At 38.1% G+C, this 19,156-nt stretch overlaps 1 protein-coding gene across 5 annotated transcripts in view; it reads left to right on the top strand.

Annotated features, from left to right (window-relative positions):
* Positions 1 to 19,156, top strand: part of RAB3GAP1 (RAB3 GTPase activating protein catalytic subunit 1) — a 125,404-nt gene that overhangs the window by 29,895 nt on the left and 76,353 nt on the right. For all 5 annotated transcript variants that reach the window (XM_060152988.1, XM_060152989.1, XM_060152987.1 and 2 more), the window contains exons 4-5: positions 10,695 to 10,827; positions 13,160 to 13,238. In XM_060152988.1, coding sequence (XP_060008971.1) covers positions 10,695 to 10,827; positions 13,160 to 13,238 — 212 coding nt within the window. The remainder of the gene's footprint in view (positions 1 to 10,694; positions 10,828 to 13,159; positions 13,239 to 19,156) is intronic.

The following is a 19,156-nucleotide window of genomic DNA, read 5'->3' as shown; positions in this document are numbered from 1 at the left end:
AGCCTCAGCTCCCAGCCCCTGCCCGTCCTGGTGGGTGAGCAGACAAGCCTCTCGGGCTGGTGAGTGCTGGTCAGCACCCATCCTCTGTGCGGGAATCTCTCCGCTTTGCCCTCTGCACCCCTGTTGCTGCGCTGTCCTCTGTGGCTCCGAAGCTTCCCCCCCTGCCCACCCTCGGTCTCTACTAGTGAAGGCGCTTCCTAGTGTGTGGAAACTTTTCCTCCTTCACAGCTCCCTCCCAGAGGTGCAGGTTCCCTCCCAGAGGTGCAGGTTCCGTCCTTATTCTTTCGTCTCTGTTTTTTCTTTTTTCTTTTGCCCTACCCAGGTACGTGGGGAGTTTCTTGCCTTTTGCGAAGTCTCAGTCTTCTGCCACAGTTCAGTAGGTGTTCTGTAGGAGTTGTTCCACATGTAGATGTGTTTCTGATATATTTGTGGGGAGGAAGGTGATCTCCATGTCTTACTCCTCTGCCATCTTGAAGGTCTCTTTGCTCACTTTTTAATGCACATGTTAAGTTGTAAGAGTTCTTTATTACATTCTAGGTATTAATCTCTTATTGAGTTGGCCAAAATGTTCGTTCGGGTTTTTCCATAAGATGTTATGGAAAAACCCGAACGAACGTTTTGGCCTACCCAATATATGATACATAACCTGCAAATATTTTTTCCTATCTTCTTCCCTACCTTAGCTCTTTCCTATTTCTTCTTTCCATCCAGGGTGTTCAGAGGAATTCTCCTCAACTAATACCGTTATCTCATTACAAGCCTACACAGAAGCCTTCAAAGGCTCTTCATTGCCCACAGGGTGAAGTTGAAACTCCTAGAACTGATATTCATAGACATCAACTGTCAGGTCTCTCTCTACCTTTTTTCTCTATTCCTTCTAGGAAACTTCAGCTGAATTGGACTATTTATTCCCTAAATTTGACATCCAGTGTCCTGCCCCAGACCATTATCTGTTCTTTCTTATTAGCCTTACCTTACCTACAGACTAATGGGGATCCACTTTTCTGAATGAATCCATTTCTGACTCACTTGATATTTATCCAACCATCTCCTTAAGCTCTGACCCATATATTGTTCTCCTTGTTTATCTTGTTCGCATATGTACTATTGAATTTATATATGTATATGTGCGTGTTTATGTCTATCTGCCTTAGCTTCTACTGGAAAGAACCAGGCTGTGGTGGATCAAATTCTAGCTTTAGTACTTAATGGTATGGTAGCCTTGGACAGGTTTTTAAATCTTTGAACCTTTTCTTATCTATAAAATAGGGTTGAAACTTATATGACAGCGTTAGGAGATTTTATGTATGTAGACACACAATCATGAACATACACATATAATTACACATTAATTACTTGACTTAGTAGACACTCAGTGGGTGTAGTTCTTATCCTGAAGGTCAGGGAAGTAATCTGTACAGACATTTAAAAAATGTCTGGGGCTTCCCTGGTGGCGCAGTAGTTAAGAATCCACCTGCCAATGCAGGGGACAGGCGTTCGAGTCCTGGTTTGGGAAGATCCCACATGCCGCGGAGCACCTAAGCCTGTGCACCACAACTACTGAGCCAGCGCTTTGGAGCCCGCAAGCCACAACTACTGAGCCCGTGTGCTACAACTACTGAAGTTCGTGCACCTAGAGCCCATGTTCCACAACAAGAAAAGCCACTGCAATGAGAAGCCCGTGCACCGTAACGAAGAGTAGCTCCCGCTTGCCACAACTAGAGAAAGCCCGTATGCAGCAATGAAGACCCAGTGCAGCCAAAGATAAATAAATAAATAAAATAAATAAATAAATAGCTAGAGGTGCTGGAGAGGTGCTTGGTGTGGGCCAGGGTGCCCACAGTTTGTGTGTGGTTTTGGGAAACCAGCCAGAGCCCAAGGAAGTTTCACTCTTCTTCCTAGGCCTTATTCCTGGGAGTAAGCAAGCATGTGTGTGCATTCTTCAGGAGTAGAATCTCAGTTTCTTATAGCCCTCCTATAAGTCCCACTAGTTTTCAAACCAGCTAAGGAGACACATCTTCCTGGTATTGAACCCCAGGGAGGTGGTGCTCAATATGTGGCTTGGACCACTCACTCCCCACGGAGGATCTCTGAGCCTGTGATATCCGTCTCCTCTTCTGTGTCGCCTCCTAGTGCTGCAGATCCTGATTGCTTCTCCTCACTTTCTACCTGACTTTGTGTGGATCTTTCCTCATAGCCTTGGTTGAAGAAGAGTCCTTCTGTCATTCTCCAATTTGTTTTCAATAAGAATTCCTCATGTAGCTGTATTGTGATGTGTTCCTGTGGGGAGGTGAGCTCAGCATTCTCCTACTCCACCAATTGATCTCCTCCCTTGATGTTATCTTTTAATTATAGCCATCCTAGTGGATATGAAGTGATGTCTCACTGTGGCTTTGATTTGCAGTTTCCTAATGGCTGTTCATGTTGAACATTTTCTCATGTTATTTTAATTTATTAATTTATATTTTTTGGCTGCATTGGGTCTTTGTTGCTGTGCATGGGCTTTCTCTAGTTGCGTCGAGTGGGGGTTACTCTTCGTTGCGGTGCGCAGGCTTCTCATTGTGGTGGCTTTTCTTGTTCCAGAGCACGGGCTCTAGGTGCGTGGGCTTCAGTAGTTGCAGTCTGTGGGCTCAGTAGTTGTGGCTCGCAGGCTCCAGAGCACAGGCTCAGTAGTTGTGGTGCCTGGACTTTGTTGCTCTGCAGCATGTGGGATCTTCCCAGACTAGGGCTCGAACCCATTTCCGCTGCATTGGCAGGCGGATTCTTAACTGCTGCGCTACCAGGGAAGTCCCTTTCTCATGTTCTTATTGGCCACTTGTATATCTTCTTTAGAGAAATGTCTTTTCAGATCCTTTGCCCATTTTTTTTCTAAAGTAGATTTATTTATTTATTTTTATTTTTTTGGCTGCACTGGGCAGCATGTGGGATCTTAGTTGCTGACTAGGGATCAAACCCACACCCCCTGCAGTGGAAGCTTGGAGTCTTAAGCACTGGACTACCAGGAAAGTCCCTGCCCATTTTTATTTTTATTTTATTTTATTTTATTTTTTGTGGTTCGCGGGCCTGTCACTGTTGTGGCCTCTCCCGTCGCAGAGCACAGGCTACGGACGCGCAGGCTCAGCGGCCATGGCTCACGGGCCCAGCCGCCCCTCGGCATATGGGATCCTCCCAGACCGGGGCACGAACTCGTGTCCCCTGCATCAGCAGGCAGACTCTCAACCACTGCGCCACCAGGGAAGCCTCCTGCCCATTTTTAAATTGGATTATTTATCTTTTTATTATTCATTTGTAAATGTTCTTTGTATATTCTGGATATAAGTCCCTTATGAGATATATAATTCACGCATTTTTTCCCATTTGCCATGTTGCAGCATGTATTGTGGTCTGTCTTTTCACTTTCTTGATGGTGTCTATAGTTATTGCTCTTCCATTTAGGTCTGTCATCCATTTTGAGTTAGTTTTCATGCCTAGTGTAAGGATAAAGGTTCCAACTTCTTTTTTTTTGCATGCGGATATTCAGTTGTCCCAACATAGATAGATGGCTTTTTAATATTTGTATTTCAATACTGCAAACGTTCAAAAAGATTTCCTCCATCAGTGCATGAAAACTTTCATTTTTAGCTTTATACCAAGGTTTTGATTACCTTGGTTGCACATTAGAATCACTTGGGGAGCTTTTGAAAAATTCTAGGGTTTCGACACAACCTCAGAGATTCTGATTTAATTAGTCTGTTCTGGAGCCTAGTTATCAGTATGTTTTTGAAAGCCTTGTAGTTGATTATGAAGTCTAATTAGGGTGAGAACCACAGTTCTGTGCTCTTCAAAAAAAGAAATGGAAAAAAAACCCACTAGGTTTTATGCTTCACTATATTTTTTTCCTCTTCAATAATGTGTTGCTTTTGTCAATAGAAGAAAAAATTTTTTAATAATTTGTTAAACAGTAATTTAAACAGAGTTTTAGTTTTATAATGAAAGATTATATTTTTAATGGTAGCTTGTTTATGATGTGAAATTTGATTCTGGTAACCAATAAATCTTAAAGATGGCTTATGTTTAGGTGTTACAGAAAATCCCTTAATCCAGGAAGGCAGTGAGTTTATCCACGTGTTTGATTTATACCATGAGGAAATTAACTTCACGAGGAACTCAACATGAGGACTGTGATGTACATATGTCAGTTCAAGTCAGAGAGCATACCTTTAGGGACTGGGTTGTGTGGTATTTCAAGTTGTTAGACTAGACCTCTGACTATATATTCTGTGTACTTACTGAAATATTTCCAGTATATTTGGAAAACATGGGTTTCTTTGTGAATACTGATAAAGGTAATTCCTAAGATACTTATTAAGCATGTAGGCACTGTTAAGTTCTGGGCTGCAAAGAATAGACTGTAGTCTTTGCTCTTTACAGTCTAATGGAGAAATAGATATATAAGTAAGTGACTTGAATAAGAAGCCATTCTAATGATTTGAACAAGACATTGAGGATCATTACCTTTCATGGAAGTAAAGCAGATTTTCTACAGGAAATAACATTTAGGATGAGTTTTGAAGAATGAATATGTGAAGGGTATGCTAAGAGGAAGTAGAGAAGAGCAGGATAAATAGTTTGTGCCCAGATGTCAAAGATAAAGCACACCTCTGAGGAAATACAAGTTGTTAGGTTCGTAACACAGGGTAGGTGGAAGGTAACCATGGGAGATAAACCAGCAAAGGGGTGGGGCCAAGTCTGGTGGGTTTGTGTTTCTACCAGTCCAAGAAGTGCCTTCGGTTTTTAAGTAAAAATAAAAGATACATTCTTCATTTTCACCAAGAACTTTATTGAACAATGTATTCACCCTTTTGTTCCACTACCTTCTTCCATTTTTCAGGCAACTTCATAATTCCATCTTCCCAAAACTTTTTACCTTTTTAAGCAAAGAACTCTTCCAGGTGCCTTTTACAGTCTTGCAGGGAATTGAAATTTTTTCCATTAAGAGAATTTTATAAAGACCAAAATAAATGGAAATCCAAAGATGCAATGTCTGGTGAATACAGTGGATGAATCAGAACCAGCCAAGCTGTAACAGTTTTTGCCTGGTCATCAGAGAAACATGCGGTCTTGCGTCATCCTGATGGAAGGTTATGCGTTTTCTCTTGACTCATTCTGGATGCTCTTTGTTGAGTGCTGCTTTCAGTTGGTCTAACTGGGAGCAATACTTGTTGGAATTAATCGTTTGGTTTTCTAGAAGGAGGTCATAATAAAGGACTCCCTTCCAATCCCACCATATATACAACATCACCTTCTTTGGATGAAGACGGGCCTTTGGTGTGGTTGGTGGCGGTTCATTTCACTTTCCCCACGATCTCTTCCGTTCCACATTATTGTACAGTTTCTGCTTTTCATCGCCTGTCACAATTTATTTTAAAAATGGAACATTTTCGTTATATTTAAGTAGAGAATTGAATACAGAAATACAGTCAAGAAGTTTTTTTTCACTTAACTTATGTGGAACCCAAACATCAAAGCAATTCACATAACCAAGCTGGTGCAAATGATTTTCAGTGCTTGATTTGGATATTTTGAGTAGGTCGGCTGTCTCCCGCACTGTATAACATTGATTGTTCTCAGTTAATGTTTTGATTTGATCGCTGTCAACTTCAACTGGTCTACCTGAACATGGAGCATCGTCCAGCGAGAAATCTCCAGCACAAAACTTCGTAAACCACTTTTGACACATTCGATCAGTCACAGCACCTTCTCCATACACTGCACAAATCTTTTTTTTGCATTTCAGTTGCGTTTTACCTTTCTTGAAATAATAAAGCATAATATGCCGAAAATGTTGCTTTTTTCTTTCATCTTCAGTATTAAAATGGCTACACAAAAATTCACCAGTTTTGATAAATCTTTTCTTAAATGCATGCTGATATGACAGCTGTCACATACAGTCTAACAAAATTGTTTCAAATGAAGTTAAAGACAACTAAGTGCTACTAGAGCCATCTTACAGAAAAAACCAAATGAACCTTTTGGCCAACCCAGTAATGCCACACTTAGAGGTGCTTGTGATGAGCCATTTTTGTATTATGACTTATAATTATATTACATGTTTATATCCCTTTTTAATGTTTTTGTTTTATATATCATATGCATAATATATTGCTACAGTAATGCTTAATTTGTTAATAAAAATATACATATATGGAGGTGGATACTCAAAATCTTTTACTGATAGAATACCTGATTAAACATCTCTGAAAGCCACTTATAGGTTATGGAAATCCACTAAAGTATTTTAAACAGAAGAACAATATCAGATTTATATTTTAGGAAGAAAGATTGTAGGGTAGGGATACGGAGACCAGTAGAAAGCTATTAAAATAGTCTGGGCCTGACATTGTGAAGGGCTCAACTAAAAGAGTGACCTTTATCTTGCTGAGGTCTTTGGCCCTCCAAAGTTCTGGCTGAGAATATTTCTTAATTACCTAAAATTTATTAAGTTGAAAGATGAGTGGAAAGGATTGTTGGGTCCACATGATGATGTTTAGTGCATGTTGTTCTTACATAATTGCCATTATCTTTTCTCTTGGAAAAAAAGCGTCTTCCTCTCCCTACCTACCGCATTTTCCTCAGAAGTTTAATATTCCCCCATATCTCCTTATCTCTTTTTAAAGAGGTGTTCTATTGGTGTTTTTTCTTTGTTGGGTTATAGTTTACATACAGTAAAATGGACAAAATTCAGATTTACAGTTTATTTTGACAAATGTATGTACCCATGTTACTACCATCTAAAGTAAAAAATAATTTTCATCATCCCAGAAAGATACCTTGTTTTTCTCTCTATCTCTTAAGTAACCATAGTTCTTATTTCTTTCACTATATATTAATTCTACCCGTTCTTGAGTTTCATATAAGTGGAATCATACACTATGCATTCGTGTCTGACTTTTTGCTCAACATAATATTTTAAGAATTCATCCATGTTACACACATCATTTTTTGGATCGTATGACTGTACCACAGTGTGTTTATCCTTTCTCCTATTGATAAATATTTAAATTGTTTCCATTTTTTTCTTATTATTAATAATCTGCTATGAACAATTTGGTGAACATATGCTTTGATTTTTCTTGAGTATATTCTTAGGAGCAGAATTGCTAGGTCTTGTGTTCAGTTTTATTAGAAACTGCCAAACTTTTCTAAAGTACAAGATTGTACCATTGTATACTCTTAGCAGTATGTGAGATTTCAAGTTGCTCTACATTCTGACAGTTGGCATTGTCAGATTTTTATTTTTAGTCATCTTACTGGGTGTGAAGTGGTATCTCATTGTGGTTTTAATTTGCATTTCGCTGTCGACTACTGAAATTCAGTAGTATTTGGTGATTCATCACAGTTAACTATTTATTAGTCATTCATACCTTCTTTTGCTAAGTGTCTGTTCAAGTATTTTGCTCATTAAAAAATATTGGATTGTTTCGTTTTAAAAATTATTCTCGTACATCCTGGTTGTGAGTCTTTTGTCAGATATATGTATTTTGAGTTTTCCCATTAGTCTATGGCTTTCCTAATCATTTTCTTAATTGTGTCTTTTGATGAGCATGTTTATTTTAGTGAAGTTCATTTTCTCAGTTTTTGATTTTATTGTTAGTGACTTTTGTGTCTTGTCAAAGGAATTTTTGCCTATTTTAAGGTTGTGAGGATATTCTGTGTTCTCTTCCATATGAATATCTAATTATTTCAGAACCATTTGTTGAAAAGACCTTTCCCTACTGAATTGTAGAGGCTCCTCTGTTGTAAAAGGAAGTATTAGTGTGAATATATTTCTGGACTATCTGTTATGTTTCATTGATCTATTTGTCCTTATGCCAGTACTGTACTGTCTTAATTGCTGTAGCAAAGTAAATCTTAAAATCAGGTAGTATACTTTTCATCAAAAATTATTTTAGCTATTCTAGGGTCTTTGGATTTTCATGTTAGTTTTAGAATCAGCTTGGCAGTTTTTACGAAATGCCTGCTGGGATTTTGATTAGCATTGTGTTGAAGTTATAGATCAATTTGGGAGAATCAACATCTTAATGGTGTTGTGTTTTCCAGTCCATGTACATGAAATATCTCTGTTTAGGTCTTTAATATCTTTTAGTAATGCTTTGAGGTATCTTAGGTAGAGTTCTTGCTCATCTTTCATTGTCTTTTCACTAGATATTTGATTTTTTTTGATGTTATAAGAGTGGTATTTAAAAAAAATTAATTTCCCAAGCGTTTGCTCAGTATATGTATATAAAAATTCACATGATTTTTGTATACTGACCTTGAATTCCACAACTTTATAAACTCAGTTAGTTTTGGTACTTTGTAGATTCCTTTGGATATGTTATGTACATAATCATGCCATCTGTGAATGCAGACAGCTTTCTTTCTAGTCTGTGTGCTTAATTCTTTTTATTTTCTAATTAGGGCCATCAGAAGTTATTTTTGATGAATTACTAGATTAATTCTGAACTAGAGTTATCCTTTCTGGTTCTAGTAGTAAATATACACCATACTGGAATTTGGTGTCAAGTGACTGTATCATAATGGAATGGAAGGAGGGAGGTTGGAGTGTTGTTTTTCAGTTAAGCTAAATTATCTTAAAAAGTTTGTTTTGGATACAGAACCTGCATGCCCTCTATATTGAATACAACCAAATCCACCTTGAGATAGCTGTTCAGTAAGGTTGACAGTTGTACCTAGAATGCAGGATTAGGGTCAGATAATGTTTCTTGTATCATTTTAAGGGAATATTTCATAATGCCATTTGCAGCAACATGGATGGACCTAGAGATTATCATACTAAGTGAAGTAAGTCAGAAAGAAAAAGACAGATACCATATGGTATCACTTATATGTGGAATCTAACATATGACACAGGGCTTCCCTGGTGGCACAGTGGTTGAGAGTTCACCTGCCAGTGCAAGGGACACGGGTTCGTGCCCCCGTCCGGGAAGGTCCCACATGCTGCGGAGCGGCTGGGCCCGTGAGCCATGGTCGCTGAGCCTGCGCGTCCGGAGCCTGTGCTCCGCAACGGGAGAGGCCACAACAGTGAGAGGCCCGGGTACTGCAAAAAGAAAAGAAAAATAAAATATGACACAAATGAACTTACCTATGAAACAGAAACAGACTCATAGACATATAGAGAACAGACTTGTGATTGCCAAGGGGGAGGGGAGGACTGGGAGTTTGGGACTAGCAGATGTGTAAACTATTATATATAGAATGGATAAACAGCAAGGTCCTATTGTATAGCACAGGGAACTATATTCAGTATTCTGTAATAAACCATAATGGAAAAGAATATGAAAAAGTATGGATTGTATAACTGAATCACTTTGCTGTACATCAGAAACTAGCATAACATTGTAAATTGACTATATTTCAATTAAAAATATGGCAAAAAAAAATTTCAGGTTTTCTGCAAGCTTGAAAAGGGGACTTATCTCTCACTTTCCGGACTTTCCCCCCCACCTTAGTTTTAGCTTTCACTGCTTTATTGTGGGCATTCTTCCTAGCAAACCAAGCTCTTACGTATATCATTTATTACTTGCTGCAGTTTGAGACTTTTGGTACAGGCCATATATATCTTAACACAGGTTAACCTCACTTTAAAGAAACCCAGTGTATAAAAATCATAGTTTTTGATATGTATCATACATGGTGATTATTCTCCTAATAAAAAGATTCAGAATTATAAATACCTTGCCAGGAACACATAAAACTTAGGTACAGTCTGAAAAACACTTTTAAAAAATTCAGTAATGCAGAGAATCATTCCTTACATTTTTCCTGTCTAGTTTTGGGCTATGTGTATTTGGAAGTTGCTGAGTTGGTATTTCTGCCTTGTAGTGGTGGTGCTATGCTGTAATGACTATCTGTAATATCCCTCCAGTGGAAAGAATAGCTATGGGAGACTAGAGGACTTGTGGCAAAAATCCTTTTTTATGGTTATGTTGTGTAAGTAAGAGGGCTGTTTGGAATTTTTAATTAAAATATTTTCCAATGAAGAAGTTGCTGTTTAATTGAAAATATTTGAATGCCAAAGGTTGATAAAGAAGCTTGCAGAACCTGTTAAGCAAATAAGTACTACAGATTTCATGTGACTTAAATTGATTTTACAAATTTGCTTTTCTTTTTCTGAAGCAATTTCTGATATCCAGTAATTCTGTGTACCATGTAGTGATGTTATTAGATTTGAGATCTTTATAATAAAAATAATATTGTGTATTTTTTTATAATTTTTAAAATTTATGAAACTTAACTATTTTCAGTTAAAAACTACTCACAGATTCTGCTGTTGGTAGAGAAGGTGTTGGGGTTTTATTGGTGTGTGAAGAGGCATGGGATTTACTGTATATTCATGATTTTATATAGAGACTCATCTTACAAAAATTACTTGAAAATTACAATTTTGTAAGTCACTTGATAGTTAATATTCTAGGGGAATTTTCTTCTAAAGGAGCACTGATAAATAGTTTATAAAATAATTTCCTCTTTGTTTATTCACTTACATATTTTTCCTTTTCCTTTTATTATGGGAAGGATAAATATAGGATCGAACTTTTAGATTAATGGGCAGAAAAAGGGAAAAAAGATCTGTGGTTAATAAACCTAATGGTAACTATTGAATACCATAAAGTAGATGTTTTTCCTTTTTTTGTTTTTTTTGTTAAATACAGGGTATATTTACTTCTGGCACATGGGAAGAGAAATCAGATGAGATTTCATTTGCTGATTTCAAGTTCTCAATCACTCATCATTATCTTGTACAAGAATTCCCTGATAAAGAAGGAAAGGATGAAGTATTAGAAGGTAAGTTTGTACTACATATTTTTAAACTCTTGTAAGAGTGATTATAATTTTGAATTATGAATTTAGTTCTCTTAATTAAGTAGTATCCTCTGGAGATATTTTACATATGCAGAGTCGTTTCACATCTGAAATAGAGTATGATCTTTGCAGAGGAAAAATTGCAGCATCATTTATTTTAAAATTAATTAAATCAGCACATATTTATTGAATGCCTGAGATGTGCTCGGTACTCTGCTAAGCCCAACTGAGAAAAGTTTACATTCCAGTAGGGGAGATAAGGTCTATAAGTAAGTAACAATAGTAAGAGGTAAAAAGTGGTAAGTGCCATCCCAAAGCACAAAGTCTTACTGGAGTTCAGAATAGGAAAGATCACTTTTAGTCCAGAGAGATTAGAGAAGATGTTATAGAGAATTAAGTAACTAAGCTGGGCTTTGAAGAATTTTAAAAAAGTTATTGATTAGTCAGTGTCATGTTTTGGATATACCCCAGACTTCAGAGTCAGATCAAGTGGATTAAAATTCTGGTTTTTCTACTTACTAGTTACTTGACCTTTCTAAATTTGACTGATCTCATTTGTAAAATGGAGTAATACTACCTGGAGGGTTAATGGGAGGATTTCATAAGATACTGTACATAAGCACCTATCTCATGATTACTGATGTTTACCAGGCTCTTGTATAAGCATTGCAGTTAGTATTCAAGTTAGCAAACATCATTTGCAGCTTAATAAATAATTTTTTTTTTTTTTTTTTTTTTCGGTACGTGAGCCTCTCACTGCTGTGGCCTCTCCCGTTGCGGAGCACAGGCTCCGCGGCATGTGGGATCTTCCCGAACCGGGGCACGAACCCCTGTCCCCTGCATCGGCAGGTGGACTCTCAACCACTGCGCCACCAGGGAAACCCTTAATAAATAATTTTAAGAGTTAGTTTCTTCCCCAAAAAGGCATATATTTTATTTGCTAGGCATAATTTACAAACTTGCAAAGGCAACTTGATTTTATATTATCAGTCATTTTAAGAGAAAGATCCATTTTAAGAGTTTTTTTTTTTTTTTTTGCGGTACGCGGGCCTCTCACTGTTGTGGCCTCTCCCATTGTGGAGCACAGGCTCCGGATGCGCAGGCTCAGCGGCCATGGCTCACGGGCCCAGCCGCTTTGCGGCATATGGGATCTTCCCGGACCGGGGCACGAACCCGTGTCCCCTGCATCGGCAGGCGGACTCTCAACCACTGCACCACCAGGGAAGCCCCTAGAATCAGTGTTTCTGAGATGAATAGAGATGAGAGAATAGATGAATAGATGATGAGAGAAGGTGAATGGATTTAAGGTAGTTAAGGCATTATTGCTGCATGTGTGTATGTATTGGGCAGTTTTAATTTGGTCGTGATTGAAGCTGTAACTAATGGTAGAAGCTACAAGCAAACCATTAGCTCAGTTAATTTGGAGATACATGTTTAAAACGATTATCACAGGTCAGAAGATTTGAACACCGGTCTTTTATTTATTGGAGTTGCTTATTGTTTTAATTAGAGCATCAAGTCATTAGTGTTCTCCTATTCTTTTTTCAAATTAACAAAATACAAATTTGCTCAGCAAGTATAGCTATACAGCAAAAGGAAATTGGTTTTTTTTTTGGCTGCACAGCGTGGCATGCGGGATCTTCCCCGACCAGGGATCGAACCTGCGCCCCCAACAGTGGAAGTGCGGAGTCCTAACCACTGGACCTCCAGGGAGGTTCCAGGAAATATTTTTATAAACATTATTCTTTATGCTTTGAATTTATTATGCATTTACGAGTGTAAGTAATTATCATTGATGTTAGTATCTTATTATGGATAGTAATGCATGTACTTACAGATATATGGGTTATAAAGGAGAAGCTGCGTAGTGGTTTTACAAGAATATTTAAGACGGCCAGGGGTGAGCAAAGGCTAGCCATGGGAGGTGTATAGAGTTGACAGACTTCTAATTTTGGAGAAAAGTAAAGACAAGGGCAGGCTAAGAAGAACAAATAAAACAAGGTTTTCTAGTAAGGAATGAGAAATTGTTTGAATCATGATTTAGAAGAATGGAAAATATAAACATGGGAATGATATATATATCAATATATATTTTTTTATGGACTTTTTTTTTTTTTAAAAGAAAAGGGAGAGAGCAAGCGAGACACTGGTCTTCCTCCAAAGCTTAGAGTTAGCCTTAGATACAAATCGTTAAGCAGTCGCAAAACTACATGGACTAGCAAGACATGTCATAGAATGATTTCTTTAAATCATGTGATAAAATTCTGCCTTAGAATGAACATACTCACTTTTTAATTATCAAATATTTCTGTAGATGTTATTCCACAATCTATGCAAGATTTGCTGTGTATGAATAATGACTTTCCTCCCAGAGCACATTGCCTGGTAAGATGGTAAGTATACATTTTACTCAGATAACTTTTAGTATGTATGTCAGGAAGGCCCCATGACTGACTCCAGGTTTGATGATTTTCTAGGAGTTCCCACTGGGCTCAGCATGTAGTTGCTCTTATTGCTAGGATTTCTTAGAGTGACAGCATGCAAAGCAAAATCAGCAAAGGGAAAAGGTGCCTTAGGCAAAGTTTGGAGGAAGTGCAAGTGTTTAAGAGTCCTTTCCTAATGGAGTCACAGAGGACATATTCAGTTCCTTTAGCAACAAGTTGTGACAACACATATGAAACGTTTTCTACCAGAGAAGCTTGTTAAAGCCTCAGCTCTCAGGTTTTTAATTAGGGGCTGGTCACGTAGGCACCCTCTGACTGTTACATAACAAAATTTCAGACTCCTAAAAGGAAAGCAGGTGTTCAGCATAAACCACTTTGTTTGTACAAACAGTTTAGGCACAGTAACTCATCAGTTAGGGAAAATGGTGAGACGCCTCCACAAATCCAGGTTCCCAGGTACCAGCCAACGGGCAGCTTTAGAAGTAGGCCTTTCTGAGGATAGCAGTCATAGTCCTGCTGTTAAATCCTTTCTGAACAGTATGTGTCATAATCTAGGTTGTACCTAACTATAATTCTGATGACTAGCATAGAACGCTTAAATATCATAGGAAACTTAATATATATTGCTGAAAATTGAATTGACATAAAATGTTGATCTCAAACAGTTATGTGATAACATCAAAACTCTCTTACGTCTATTAAACTTTCTAAAGGTCTTTTAATCGTTTTTCAATTATTCTCAGCATCTCTTTATTTTGAAGAGGTTGGTGTTAAAACATACTACCATCAAAATGGCCCAAGTATGAGTATATGGTCAAGGAAGGAGACCTAGTTGAAGGAAATTTATATACTGGTTTTAAATTATTCTGTTGGTGTGAGTTGGTCTTTTGATTTTTTTTATTAAAGAATTTCTAAGGAAAGGGAAAATGACAGTATCTGTGTTTGTTTCTTTTTTCTTCATTCCATTGTGATTACTATATCAAGTAGATTATGTAGCACTAAAAAGAAGAAAACTATTTGCAAGTGCAATAAACTGGTTAATGTTTCACAAATAGTCCTGTTATTTTAATCTGATCTTTTAAAAACTGTGAACTTAACTACAAAAGGAATTTAATGAATAAATTACCCATTTAATTTAATCTATCTAGATTTTTATCTTTTAAAATGTGAATACATACATTTAACATGACAAAATATGTCAGAAGGCAGCTTGTATCATAGAGCATGCATTTATGTGCATTCATTCATTCAGCATTAATTGACCATCTACTGTTTGGTCAGACGCTGAATTAGACAAACTAATGTTTAATTTCTAGCTCAAGTACTTATTATCTCAGCAACTTTGGGCAAGTTATTTAATTTCTCTGATTTGGTTTCTGCATTGGTAAAGTAAGAATAATAAATAATAAGTGCCTTTGAGAGTAACTGTGAGGATTTAATAAGATAATAACACATAGTGCATATATCAAAATCTCACTGCTGTTATATAATTTCTGTTCAGCTTTTTAATATATATTTCAAAAAAGTGTATTTGACAAGTAGTCCATAGTTAAATATTCATTGAATAAATACATGAAACCTTTCTATGTATGAAATTAATAAATCACTTGTTAGTGATTTCTTTATTAACGGAAGTCACTTGTTAGTAGTTTTTTTTTAAAGTAAATTTATTTGTTTTATTTATTTTTGGCTGCGTTGCGTCTTCGTTGCTGCACGCGGCCTTTCTCTAGTTGCAGCAAGCGGGGGCTACTCTTTATTGCAGAGGACAGGCTTCTAATTGTGGTGGCCTCTCTTGTTGCAGAGCACAGGCTATAGGTGCGTGGGCTCAGTAGTTGTGGCTTGAGGGCTCTAGAGCGCAGGCTCGGTAGTTGTCGCGCATGGGCTTAGTTGCTTCGCACCATGTGGGATCTTCCTAGACCAGGGCTTGAACCTGTGTCCGCTGCATTGGTAGGTGGATTCTTTTTTTTTTTTCTTTTTTGCGGTGGGCGGGCCTCTCACTGTTGTGGCCTCTCCCGTTGTGGAGCACAGGATCCGGACGCACAGGCTCAGCGGCCATGGCTCACAGGCCTAGCTGCTCCGTGGCATGTGGGATCTTCCCGGACTGGGGCACGAACCCGTGTCCCCTGCATCGGCAGGCGGACTCTCAACCACTGCGCCACCAGGGAAGCCCTGGTAGGTGGATTCTTAACCACAGCGCCACCAGGGAGCTCCCAGTAGTTTTTTTTTTTTAATATTCCCATTTGCTTTTTAAACATTTTATTTTTAAAATTAGCATAAAGTAAATTGACCTTTTTTTTGTTTTTGGTGAACAGTTCACTGAACTTTAACACATGTATAGGTTTTTTTTTCCCTTAACATCTTTATTGGAGTATAATTGCTTTACAATGGTGTGTTAGTTTCTGCTTTATAACAAAGTGAATCAGTTATACATATACATATGTTCCGATATTTCTTCCCTCTTGTGTTTCCTTCCCTCCCACCCTCCCTATCCCACCCCTCTAGGTGGTCACAAACCACCGAGCTGATCTCCCCGTGCTATGTGGCTGCTTCCCACTAGCTATCTATTTTACGTTTGGTAGTGTATATATGTCCATGCCAGTCTCTCAGGTTGTCACAGCTTACCCTTCCCCCTCCCCGTATCCTCAAGTCCATTCTCTAGTAGGTCTGTGTCTTTATTCCCGTCTTACCCCTAGGTTCTTCATGACCTTTTTTTTCCCCTTAGATTCCATATATATGTGTTAGCATACGGTATTTGTTTTTCTCCTTCTGACTTACTTCACTCTGTATACAGACTCTAGGTCCATCCACCTCACTACAAATAACTCAGTTCGTTTCTTTTTATGGCTGAGTAATATTCCATTGTACATATGTGCCACAACTTCTTTATCCATTCATATGTCAGTGGACACTTAGGTTGCTTCCATGTCCTGGCTATTGTAAACAGAGCTGCAATGAACATTTTGGTACATGACTCTTTTTTTTTTTTTTTTTTTTGCGGTACGCGGGCCTCTCACTGTTGTGGCCTCTCCGGTGGCGGAGCACAGGCTGCGGACACACAGGCTCAGCGGCCATGGCCCACGGGCGCAGCCGCTCCGCGGCATGTGGGATCCTCCTGGACTGGGGCACAGACCTGCGTCCCCTGCATCGGCAGGCGGACTTTCAACCGCTGCGCCACCAGGGAAGCCCACGTGACTCTTTTTGAATTATGGTCTTCTCAGGGTATATGCCCAGTAGTGGGATTGCTGGGTCGTATGGTAGTTCTATTTGTAGTTTTGTAAGGAACCTCCATACTGTTCTCCATAGTGGCTGTATCAATTTACATTCCCACCAACAGTGCAAGAGTGTTCCCTTTTCTCCACACCCTCTCCAGCATTTATTGTTTCTAGATTTTTTGATGATGGCCATTCTGACTGGTGTGAGATGATATCTCATTGTCGTTTTGATTTGCATTTCTCTAATGATTAATGATGTTGAGCATTCGTTCATGTGTTTGTTGGCAATCTGTATATCTTCGTTGGAGAAATGTCTATTTAGGTCTCCTGCCCATTTTTGGATTGGGTTGTTTTTTCGTTATTGAGCTGCATGAGCTGCTTGTAAATTTTGGAGATTAATCCTTTGTCAGTTGCTTCATTTGCAAATATTTTCTCCCATTCTGAGGGTTGTCGTTTGGTCTTGTTTATGTTTTCCTTTGCTGTGCAAAAGCTTTGAAGTTTCATTAGGTCCCATTTGTTTATTTTTCTTTTTATTTCCATTTCTCTAGGAGGTGGATCAAAAAGATTCTTGCTGTGATTTATGTCATAGAGTGTTCTGCCTATGTTTTCCTCTAAGAGTTTGATAGTGTCTGGCCTTACATTTAGCTCTTTAATCCATTTTGAGTTTATTTTTGTGTATGGTGTTAGGGAGTGTTGTAATTTCATACTTCTACATGTACCTGTCCACTTTTCCCAGCACCACTTATTGAAGAGGCTGTCTTTTCTCCACTGTGTATTCTTGCCTCCTTTATCAAAGGTAAGGTGACCATATGTGCGTGGGTTTATCTCTGGGTTTTCTGTCCTGTTCCATTGGTTTATATTTCTGTTTTTGCCAGTACCATACTGTCTTGATTACTGTAGCTTTGTAGTATAGTCTGAAGTCAGGGAGCCTGATTCCTCCAGCTCCATTTTTCGTTCTCAAGATTGCTTTGGCTCTTCGGGGTCTTTTGTGTTTCCATACAGATTGTGAAATTTTTTGTTCTAGTTCTATGAAAAATGCCAGTGGTAGTTTGATAGGGATTGCATTGAATCCGTGGATTGCTTTGGGTAGTACAGTCATTTTCACAGCGTTGATTCTTCCAATCCAAGAACATGGTATATCTCTCCATCTATTTATATCATCTTTAATTTCTTTCATCAGTGTCTTATAATTTTCTGCATATAGGTCTTTTGTCTCCTTAGGTAGGTTTATTCCTACATATTTTATTCTTCTTGTTGCAATGGTAAATGGGAGTGTTTTCTTAATTTCACTTTTAGATTTTTCATCATTAGTGTATAGGAATGCCAGAGTCTCTGTGCACAAATTTTGTATTCTGCTACTTTACCAAATTCATTGATTAGCTCTAGTAGTTTTCTGGTAGCATCTTTAGGATTCTCTAGGTATAGTATCATGTCATCTACAAACAGTGCCAGCTTTAGTTCTTCTTTTCCAATTTGGATTCCTTTTATTTCTTTTTTTTCTCTGATTGCTGTGGCTAAAACTTCCCAAGCTATGTTGAATAATAGTGGTGAGAGTGGGCGACCTTGTCTTGTTCTTGATCTTAGTGGAAATGGTTTCAGTTTTTCACCATTGAGAACGATGTTGGCTGTGGGTTTGTCATATATGGCCTTTATTATGTTGAGGAAAGTTCGCTCTATGCCTACTTTCTGCAGGGTTTTTATCATAAATGGGTGTTGAATTTTGTCGAAAGCTTTCTCTGCATCATTTGAGAGGATCGTATGGTTTTTCTCCTTCAATTTGTTAATATGGTGTATCACATTATTGATTTGCATTTATTGAAGAATCCTTGCATTCCTGGAATAAACCCCACTTGATCATGGTGTATGATCCTTTTAATGTGCTGTTGGATCCTGTTTGCTAGAATTTTGTTGAGGATTTTTGCATCTATGTTCATCAGTGATATTGGCCTGTAGTTTTCTTTCTTTGTGACATCCTTGTCTGGTTTTGGTATTAAGGTGATGGTGGCCTCGCAGAATGAATTTGGGAGTGTTCCTCCCTCTGCTATATTTTGGAAGAGTTTGAGAAGGATAGGTGTTAGCTCTTCTCTAAATGTTTGATAGAATTCGCCTGTGAAGCCATCTGGTCCTGGGGTTTTGTTTGTCGGAAGATTTTTAATCTCAGTTTCAATTTCAGTGCTTGTGATTGGTCTGTTCATATTTTCTATTTCTTCCTGGTTCAGTCTCAGCAGGTTGTGCATTTCTAAGAATTTGTCCATTTCTTCCAGGTGTCCATTTTATTGGCATAGAGTTGCTTGTAGTAATCTCTCATGATCCTTTGTATTTCTGCAGTGTCAGTTGTTACTTCTCCTTTTTCATTTCTAATTGTGTGGATTTGAGTCTTCTCCCTTTTTTTCTTGATGAGTCTGGCTAATGGTTTATCAATTTTGTTTATCTTCTCAAAGAACCAGCTTTTAGTTTCATTAATCTTTGCTGTCATTTCCTTCATTTCTTTTTCATTTATTTCTGATCTGATCTTTATGATTTCTTTCCTTCTGCTAACTTTGGGGGTTTTTTGTTCTTCTTTCTCTAATTGCTTTAGGTGCAAGTTTAGGTTGTTTATTTGAGACGTTTCCCGTTTATTAAGGTAGGATTGTATTGCTCTAAACTTCCCTCTTA

This window comes from Lagenorhynchus albirostris, chromosome 6, assembly GCF_949774975.1.
Source record: "Lagenorhynchus albirostris chromosome 6, mLagAlb1.1, whole genome shotgun sequence".
NCBI lineage: Eukaryota > Metazoa > Chordata > Mammalia > Artiodactyla > Delphinidae > Lagenorhynchus > Lagenorhynchus albirostris.
The sequence above is the reverse complement of the archived record's forward strand: the minus strand, read 5'-3'. Positions and strand labels throughout refer to the sequence as shown.